The 9,360-nt window shown below is 43.9% G+C and overlaps 2 protein-coding genes and 1 long non-coding RNA gene across 6 annotated transcripts; 2 read left to right on the top strand and 1 right to left on the bottom strand.

The window, feature by feature from the left end:
* Nucleotides 1–3,172: 3,172 nt before the first annotated feature.
* LOC144469324 (uncharacterized) lies at nucleotides 3,173–4,809 on the top strand. The gene is made up of 2 exons (XR_013493959.1): nucleotides 3,173–4,257; nucleotides 4,328–4,809. It is a non-coding gene; the product is annotated as an uncharacterized LOC144469324 (long non-coding RNA).
* On the bottom strand, nucleotides 4,503–6,651 carry LOC144469323 (type-1 angiotensin II receptor-associated protein). 3 transcript variants are annotated; one of them, XR_013493958.1, is made up of 6 exons: nucleotides 6,368–6,651; nucleotides 5,864–5,898; nucleotides 5,640–5,751; nucleotides 5,497–5,566; nucleotides 5,220–5,432; nucleotides 4,503–5,000 (listed from the first exon to the last, which is right to left on the bottom strand). XR_013493958.1 is itself a non-coding variant. In XM_078179461.1 (6 exons), the coding sequence occupies exons 1-6, from the start codon at nucleotides 6,404–6,406 to the stop codon at nucleotides 4,930–4,932; spliced, it is 465 nt and encodes a 154-aa protein (XP_078035587.1). In that variant the 5' UTR covers nucleotides 6,407–6,640; the 3' UTR covers nucleotides 4,503–4,929. The 3 variants fall into 3 exon arrangements, 2 of the variants coding, with proteins under 2 accessions (XP_078035587.1, XP_078035586.1); XM_078179461.1 differs by having other exon boundaries at nucleotides 5,289–5,426; nucleotides 6,368–6,640; XM_078179460.1 differs by having other exon boundaries at nucleotides 5,289–5,432; nucleotides 6,368–6,629.
* A 526-nt stretch (nucleotides 6,652–7,177) lies between these two features.
* Gata (glutamyl-tRNA(Gln) amidotransferase subunit A, mitochondrial) lies at nucleotides 7,178–9,052 on the top strand. 2 transcript variants are annotated; one of them, XM_078179158.1, is made up of 3 exons: nucleotides 7,178–7,719; nucleotides 7,775–7,879; nucleotides 7,970–9,052. In XM_078179158.1, exons 1-3 carry the CDS (start codon nucleotides 7,191–7,193, stop codon nucleotides 8,803–8,805), a joined length of 1,470 nt encoding a protein of 489 aa, XP_078035284.1. In that variant the 5' UTR covers nucleotides 7,178–7,190; the 3' UTR covers nucleotides 8,806–9,052. The 2 variants fall into 2 exon arrangements, with proteins under 2 accessions (XP_078035284.1, XP_078035283.1); XM_078179157.1 differs by having other exon boundaries at nucleotides 7,775–9,050.
* Nucleotides 9,053–9,360: the final 308 nt, after the last annotated feature.

Genomic DNA, 9,360 nt, shown 5'->3' with positions numbered 1-9,360 from the left:
TTATATAGCCGGAGAGGTTGTCGCGGCTGGCCGCGATTACGCGCGGCGTCCAACGGTTTATCGTTTCCTGAAACAAACTCCGCTTCAGGTAGATTTACTCGTGAGTCACCGGCTGATAATTTTAGATCGGATCGGACGTCGGGATACGCGCTCCTGTTTTCGCCGCGTTATACAAGCGGCACTCGATCGTTTTGCCGGCGACGGAATCGAAAGTCTCGATCGAGAGGAAACGCGCGCGCGCGCGCGTCGGCAAAGGGTGGACACAACGCTCCGGAGCCGCGAGCGGATCGCTCCTGATCGGAAGAAAATATTTCTGGCGCGGCCGTGATACGATCGTATTTTTAGATACCCTTGCACTTGGACCGAGCCCTGACCCTTTCGAACTTGTTCGAGCCTCCGACTATTAACCCTTTGCGGTCGTAAATTTGTGGTAAATTCACAATAGGTGCTGGTCAGGATTGATCAATCACAGATACGTGTAACGCTGTAACGTGTTCCAATTTTATGTAAAAATCAGAGTAAATAAATAAATAGCTTCGGTGGCTAAGCGTGAGCATAGGATCGTAAATAGTTAACCCTTCTACGCAATTGAAAATGTTAGCGCGGCGAAACTCGTGGAAGTAAATACGGAGGTGAACAGAAATAGTTGAGCCGCTAGATTCCTATTTAACGAGACAAATACTTTCTCCGCAACTTTGTAAACCCTTGATTGATATATTGCCATCTCTGCTCCGGTTTCCAAGGCGAGAGACCGATCCTTCAGGAAAGCGACGAACGCACGCGGCAAAGATCGGACTCGCGTCTTCTCACAAAGGGAGGCAATAAATCAGGTGCCGCGGGAAGGCTTAAATTCGAGCTAGCCAAATAAAATGATGCGCTCCGAAGCCACGGAGCCAATAAGAGTAAAACGGTGTTAGTATGTTTTATCGCTTAACGTGTTTGCTTTTTAATACCACTTTGTTGCACGCGCTAAATCTCCTCGGCGAGATTTTTCTCGTCAAACGTGTCCGCGGTGTAATTAATAAAACCCCGGATGGATTTTCGCCACGGCGAAGTTTGATCGGCGAGTAAACGAACGAACGAGTCTCGCGGGGCTCGTGAATAAATCATAAGGTTTCCTTTTTTTTTTCTTTCTTTTTTTCGGCCGCGCGGGTTTCGCACGGGACACCCGGTATCGTACACAATGTTTCCACTCGAGGTAGCAATCGTTGGAAATTAACCGGGCAAAGCGAAGCGAAGAATTAACCGGATTGTTGGCAATTGACGACCGGCACGCCAGAACAATTGACGCTTAACGAACCCGACACCGCGCCGCGGCCTGCACCAAACATCGGAATATAAATGAGTAAGACGAGAAATCGATCCGAAAACAACCGCGGCGTATATATTTTCGAAATCGCCGTTGATCCGACACTCGAAAAACACAGCGTTAAAACCCGACACGAATCGGTCCCCGTTGTATATGTATCTAATCTCCGATTAAACACGAGCGGCGCGCGTGCATCGTATAATAAAATTGCGGGCTCGTTCCCGTGCAATTAATCTATCAAACATTTCGCACGTGGAAGTCCCACTTCCGTTGTTAATTTACGACACGGTTTATCATCGTGCCGTACAATTTAGTCGGACCGTAACAAGTCTTATAATTTCACGGAACTAATCGGAACACACCGCCGGCGCCGATCGCGCCGAACAAATTCATTTGCAACACACCGCTAAATAACTCGGCTATTTATTTTTCGGCGCTATTCATCTTTCACCTTCCGCCCGTGTTATTTGATCTCTCGCGGTTTCGATATTTCAAGCAACGCGTCGAAATTCAAACTGCGCCGCGGCGAACATTATTTATCGCCGCGCGATTTAATTAAACACGCCCGCGATATTTCAGAACTGCGTGGAAAATACTTCGAACTTCACTAACGAAGAACACTGTTACGTTGATGATGATAATTGTTCCGAGGAATAAATCATTGACGATGATTTATCTTCTTATCCGTATTAGAAATATTTTATGCAAATTATTGTACGTTTCGAAATGGAAACAAGGTTTTGGGGTTCGAAGGTCGTTCAAATTTCCCGCGCGCAGAATTTAAAACCGAGGTCTGACGGACGAGGGCCCGCGAAAATTCGAAGCTCGCTAAGATGGCGGCCCGGCCCGGGTTGAGCACCCCTGTCGTTTCCCAAACAACATGCTTCCAAGCTAAACAAACAGCCACTACGTTGACTAACTACGATCTCGGGATCCCGATCGTCGCGCGAACCATTCGATTATGTATCCTCCCTTTGAGGGAGCCCGGTATTATACATCGAAGCATTTCGAATGGTCTCGCCGTTCGCTGCCATGTTCTTTATCGTTATCGATGATAAATCAAAGCTGAACAATGTCGGTCAGATAAGATTGCTTTTTACAAACAGATAAAAAACATTTCGGCGGTAGTAAGCGCGTGTACGAGCATCGACAATCTCGTGGAGCGAGAGAGAGAGAGAAAGAGAGAGAGAAAGAGTAGCAGACACGTGCCTGAACTGACATGTATCGAAAAGAATGAGAACCACTTTTTGGTATTAAATCGAATACTACTTTCGATATTAAACGGTGCGAAATCACGAATGAAACTCGTAAAATATTTATACAACGTATGCCACTTTATGTAGCGATGTATTATTGCGTTTGCAAATTGAAATATAATACACTATTGAAATGTTGAGAACATGTTTCCCGTATCTGATATTCGAATATATTTCTGCTGTAAAGTGTAGCCAGTTCTGTTTACAACACGCAGCGGTTACGGCGCATCGTGGAGAGCCGTTTCGCTCGGTCTCTCTCTTTGTCTCTATCGAACAGCTTCGGTCTCCCTCGCCCGGCATCAGGCAGGTGTATGGAAAAGAAGAAAAATAAAGAAAGGAAAAAAAAGACGCGCACCGTAGTCCCTTCCCCGTCGAGATCACCCCGGGGCCAGTCCGCCGAGAAAAAGAGTCGGATTTATGGTCCGGAGGCATTACGTCCGAACGATTAACCTCTAACGATTCCGCTCTTTCTTCCAGCGGCGACGCGCCGTAGACACGTGGTACGAGAGGAGCGACCGCGGAGCACGCCCAGTCCGTGGGCAAACTTTCAACTAACTCGTCTCACTCTGATCCGGCTGGCATTCATGAAACGGAAGGCAGCCTCGTACACACGCGTAACGTATTCGCGAAGAACCTATAGTAACCTTGAAAAGCCTTTTTCTCGGGCGAACAGCCGTCACGGCATCCGCGGCCCATGTCACAACAACGACGCTGTTGCACATGACAGTGCACCGTGTGCCGAGAGAGAGAATAGCGTGCCGCCTCTGGTGTGCGTGAGGGATCGGTGTACCGCGGCGGGTTATACAGGTTAGGTTATGATTACATTTTTTCCTCGGGCACCGAGCTACGGTGCCGCGAGCGAGGAATTCATCGGTGGCACCGAAACGACGTGAACCGTACAACCGGGTAACACAAGGATGAACGGATCTCCCCCGGGGGGTTAGTTTCACTACGACGGGGCAGCACTGTCCAAAGCACTGACAAGCAAACCAAAACACAGAACGGAGCGAGTCGGTCGAGGAGATCCGTCCGGCGCGATCCTCGAGACGATCGAGGGCTCGATCGACCGCACCACTACACCCGGACGATTCGTTCACCCTCGCGGGAGTTGTCTGTCCATCGTGGTAGCACACCAGAGCGACGCCTCGCTGATAATTAAGCCCGCGATGCTCGATCTCAGCCGAGTGATCACCAGAGACACACAAGAGGCTGGCCGTGTATTTCTCACACACGGTGCGCACGCACAGCACTGGGATTCCGGTGTCCGTGGCTCGGGAAAGGGACTGTTTCGTGGCTGACGACACTCACCGGGCTGCTTGTTGGCGATCTTATTGAAGCAGTTCTGAAAGACCTCGTAGAGATGCATCGGCTCGTCGTCGCTGGCCGCCATGTTTTCACGAGACGAGAAAACGAGTGGACGTCCGTGGTTGAGGCGAGTGGGCACGGTTTCGCGGTGCGGCCGCGCGCGGAGCCACCCTCCTCCCTGAACGGTCACGCACACTACTGAACCAAGCCGACTCACCGACGCGCTTCTTATAGAGCATCGGTGCCGCCACCTATCCTCCGTCACTTGCGCCGCCCCTGGTGTCCACCGAATTCAAATGGCCCAGTTCTTGTCCAAGTAACCTGCAATAAGCGGCTCGAATATAATACGCAGCTTAATGGAGCCGCCTTCGATTTCGATAACTATGAGTATACACAATTAAATAGATTTAGACAGTCGACGTAACGCGAATTAACTATTGCTATTTTGTTCACTCAGATCCGGGATCTCATCCTACTCGGATCAAGATTCATCCACCATCTTTAAAGGATTACAACGAAAGCGCAAAAAGCTAACGGAAGGATCATTCTACGAAGATTTATGGCAATTCGCGTGGTACAAAATTCCGATATGTAAATATAAGTTGAACACGGAGCTCGACAACAATTATGAATCTATGCAGTTGTGGTGAGCAGTTTTATTCACAATTTAAAAATACAAACGACAACAGATAATATATCTTCGTTGTTTTAAAGTACGAAATATACAATTAAGATACACTTTGTTAGTGTGGTACAATAACACAATTGTTCGTGTAGCATTATGTTACAAAGTCTCTTTGTTATTGTAGTGTACAAGCTGATAGCAATGATCGGTGCGGGCGCGTCACTTTTCGATGTGTACGATATTGTTGCAATATCGAAAGGGGACAGTAGATTCGTCTCTTCTCGTCTTGCATCTCGCTTGTAGTTTATGAAGTCTTTCTTGTCAAAAATAGATCTGAGTCTCTCTCCCAGTGCTGATTTATTACTAACACAGATCTAACAGAGATTTTAATATCGTTTCTTGTATCAATTTGTTCGCTGTTCCACGTCGTACCGTTATATCCCGGCGAAGCCGGAACTCTGGGGAATCGATTGCGATATGTCCTCATAGTCTTGTCGTCCAACACCTACAATAAAATGAACAGTTATAAACACGTAGTTTAGTTGTTTGAATCACTTGTCCAAGAAAATACTATGACGCTCGCAACACAGAACTAGCGAACGTATTTTTTACAGCTATAACAGCTAGTAAGAAGACAACATACAAATAATAATGGCAGAAACGAGCAGCTTAAAATGAAGTAACATATATTTTACAAATATATAAAAACGTCACATGCACCTACTTAAAGCAAAAGTACGAAGAAGCAATGCAGGCCTACTAAACACAGATCTCTCTCCAATGTATTACTGACCCATTGCTGGACTCTGCGAAAACATTGTTGCTAAACTTCCACCTCTCGCTTGGCCTATTCTCATTAGTGATACGCTCGTGATAACGCGTGCAATTAGATTTATGATCATAATCGCTGCACTGAACTTCTCACCTCCATCTAGAACTTTTAGTTATTAATTAGATATATACATTATAAATAAATTCATTAGAAAGTGGCTCTAACTTACATAACGTTGGAAAATAAATTGCTAACGTTATTACATCAAGAAATATGGATAGTACATTTATCAGCAGTGCCTAAAACAATCAATTCTATTATGCTCATACAGACAAAACAGTACGTAGAAAATTGTAATATTTACTAGCTTACATATTGCACTGGTTCGTCCGATTCATTGTGATGTGAGGCCCATAATATACAAACAAAAAACAGTAAATTGTAAAACATTACTGATTTTGGACACCAGAGACCCTGAACAGACCTAAAAATCAATTGTTTAAATTATTTAACAGAGAGCTTGGAAACTAATGTTACAGATACGTTGCGCAGTACTTTGTTATTAATTTTAATTAAGATGTAAAACTTATTCTTACCATGTTACTAGCACTAAATGTATTGCAAATATCACCTGAAACAATCCAATGGGATTGTAAAAAATGGTCTTAAAATGGTAACGGGACGGTATGTGGTATTCCGGTTTCGTGAAAATTCCGGTTCGTATTACGTGAACCGCCGCAATAATATGAGAAGCTTGTCAAACAAGTTAGGTATTGTTTCATTGCCATCCATCCTTATATAAGTGTATATCATTTCAAACATAAACGAACACGACGCGGAGAACGCGGCATGAAATTTCGTTCAAAATATAATTAAGGGGGATTATAATGACATCTGTTCTTAGAATTGATCTCATCCAAATACCTGCAAGCGGAAACGCAGGGGAGAAAGCGACTAGAATATTAAATAAAGAGGATAACGAACGGTTAATATACAACGGAGCACCGTTAAACATTGTGAACAACATCGTCTTCGTTCGTCGGAAAATACCGTATGATGAGATTGTTAAAACATAATAAGAGAATTTCGGTAATATTTACCTTCAAACCAACGTGTGTTATACTCGAGATATTTGGCATTTTTTAAGTTAATGGAACTTTTCGAGTCCGCAGAATGCTACTGTTTGCTGACCCTTCTTTGTTTATGACAGTTTTCCCTGATTGTTTATCGGATCACACTTTTGTGCAGTTATCAAAATCTAATATGAGTCACTCGAAAACGCCTCTTCGATACAACGCGAAACCATGTCAGTGACACCACAAGTCACAATGTACGTACATAGTCAGCTATCAATACTAGTCCTCGATTCGATACTAGGAGACCTCTGGCGGCGAATTTGTATATTATACTACCCCTACAAATTTGTTGTACTCTCTAAGGTGGCAGGTACATGTCACTATCAATTTACTGCACATATTATTGCGATGGTAGCACTATCTTATCAGTAAATTGTTAACCGATCAAAGCTAAGAAAATTTATAAGATAAATCTTAACCCTCGTTAACAGATTGAACTGCGTACACTATTGTACCACGGCACGGTAAATAGAATAGTCAATTAGTTACGAAACTGCATAGTGGCGTCATCTCGCAACTGGAAACAGAAACTATCCGAGTGATTATCTGTGTTTGAAAATACAGTGTACACATTATCGCTCCGTATTATTCACGTAAGAATCATTTATTTAAAAGTAACTAATATGTTATATCGAATAAATAACTGATCTCTTATATAATACGTTTGGAAAACAAATGTCATTGTTCAACAGGTTGATTTTACGTTCTATAATTTATCCGGACACCCGTTTGAGGTTATATTTTACGTAGAGGTTATGAAAGGAGTTTCAGCGGTGCCGATAGAAAAATGAATAAATTACTCTCTGCTCCGATAAAAGAGGTCAGTCAGAAAATAAATGTCGGTGACCTGCGTCCGTCCGACATTACAAAAGCCACTGTCAAAGTAACAGAACTTATTAAACCGTTAAACGCTTACATCACTCTCACTCACGAAACAGCAAAGAAAGAAGCAGAAGAGTCGGACGCTAGGCAGAAAAACAATGGGTTATTGGGCAAACTCGATGGAATTCCTATTGCAATTAAAGATAATTATTGTACAAATGGTCACCTGACGACATGTGCCTCGAAGATGCTGTCAAATTTTGTACCACCATACAACGCGACTGTGTACCAGCGTCTGAAAGACTCTGGAGCAGTTCTGATGGGCAAAACTAACCTGGACGAGTTTGGTATGGGTTCAGGAACCATCGATTCGTATTATGGTGCGACTAGAAATTTATGGAATTCAGATGTATTAGCAAAATTTTATTGTAACAATGTCTCCAAAGAAAAGAGTACAAAGAATACTACTAGTCAGAACTCCTGGCATATAGCAGGTATAATTAATCAACTTTCTTTCTCTATTCTCTTTAAACATGGTACAAATTATAGGTGGAAGTAGTGGTGGTTCTGCAGTGGCTGTCGCCACTGGAAGTTGTTATGCAGCATTAGGTTCAGACACTGGTGGTTCAACTAGGAATCCAGCATCTTATTGTGGTATCATTGGATTAAAATCTACTTACGGCTTGCTGTCTAGGTACGGTCTTATTCCCCTTGTAAATTCCATGGATGTGCCTGGTATTCTAGCTAGAAATGTTGACGATGCAGTACTGGTACTGAATGCTATTGCTGGCCCAGACCAAGCAGACTCAACCTGTAGTCAAAACGAGTATGTACCCATTGATCTACCGGACTCAATAGACGTCAGCAATCTTAGAATCGGAATACCGAAAGAATTCAAGGTCAGACACATAAGCACCGACGTTCAGGAATGCTGGGAGGAAGTTTGCCAGTACTTGAAAGAAGCTGGCGCGTCTGTTTCTGTGGTATCAATGCCACATACAAGCTACTCTATAGCTTGTTATTCAGTCTTGAATCGTTGCGATGTTGCCAGTAATTTATCTTGTTACGACGGCATGGAGTACGGCTACAGAGCGGACAATTCGGACTCCGTTCATTCGTTGTACAAGAGTACGAGAACCGAAGGTTTCGGCGACGTCGTGAAGGAACGTATTCTAGTCGGAAATTATTTTCTATTGGAGCAAAACTACGACGAGTATTACATTAAAGCTATGAAAATGAGAAGACTGATCGCCAGTGATTTCGACGCAGTGTGGAATAACAATGTAGACCTTTTACTCACCCCCACCACTTTAACAGGGGCACCGAATTACGACGAATTTATTTCATTGGATAATCAGACCCAATGTTTGATTCAAGATTATTGTACCCAGCCCGCTAATATGGCGGGAATACCGGCAGTCAATGTGCCAATTAAACTTTCGAAAAGTGGTCTACCTTTGTCCCTGCAGCTTATGGCTCCCTCTTTCCACGAGGAGAGACTCCTTAAAGTTGCGAAGTGGATCGAACAAAGGGTAAAGTTCCCGAAACTTCAACTGAAGGAGACATCTTTAGACGAATAAAGTGCTTTTTTTTTTGCATCAATCTTGATTTTTCATTCTCGCTCAGAGGTTCTCAATTATTTTGTGTATGTGTATCCTCCAGTAGAAACCGTACGGTTTTCAATGAAAAATAATATCGAAGCGCAGTGGTCGTTCGTCCAAGGGTAATTGGGATTTAAATAGACACCGTGTATCCTCTCACGCGGTTATTGTATCGTCGTGGGATACAAATTATTGTGCTCCTAGAAGCTATCGGCCGTATCTGAAATTCTATTCATCGCGTAATCAGGTCGCGTTTGCTTGCCACGATGGAGGACCCTTCTGTTATTGCATCGCAATGTACCGTGCTCTACGAATGAATGCCGGGGGCCCGATATATGCAACTGTAAATTACTTGACACCGGTCGCGAGTATGAAAAGAGGGGGAGGGTGGTGGCGAATTTATGTTAAAGTGGACAGCGTCGTAATTGAAGCCCCCCCGGAAAGCTGGAACACTGAATTTCCCCGTCGCTTTCTCTTTGGCCGCGGAGGATGGTACACTCATGAATCTCGTATTAAAATACGGTACACGCGTAT

This window comes from Augochlora pura, chromosome 4 (assembly GCF_028453695.1).
Source record: "Augochlora pura isolate Apur16 chromosome 4, APUR_v2.2.1, whole genome shotgun sequence".
NCBI classification, from domain to species: Eukaryota; Metazoa; Arthropoda; class Insecta; order Hymenoptera; family Halictidae; genus Augochlora; species Augochlora pura.
This window is presented reverse-complemented; position numbering and strand designations above follow the sequence as displayed.

Bases quoted from the DNA above. Each gene is read 5' to 3' on its own strand.
- LOC144469323 (XM_078179460.1), bottom strand. From the start codon at position 6,406: ATGCCAAATATCTCGAGTATAACACACGTTGGTTTGAAG. The intron at 5,899-6,367 runs GTAAATATTACC...GGATTGTTTCAG, and splicing joins TAACACACGTTGGTTTGAAG to GTGATATTTGCAATACATTT. The intron at 5,752-5,863 runs GTAAGAATAAGT...ATTGATTTTTAG, and splicing joins CATTTAGTGCTAGTAACATG to GTCTGTTCAGGGTCTCTGGT.
- Gata (XM_078179157.1), top strand. From the start codon at position 7,191: ATGAATAAATTACTCTCTGCTCCGATAAAAGAGGTCAGTCAGAAAATA. The intron at 7,720-7,774 runs GTATAATTAATC...TACAAATTATAG, and splicing joins GAACTCCTGGCATATAGCAG to GTGGAAGTAGTGGTGGTTCT.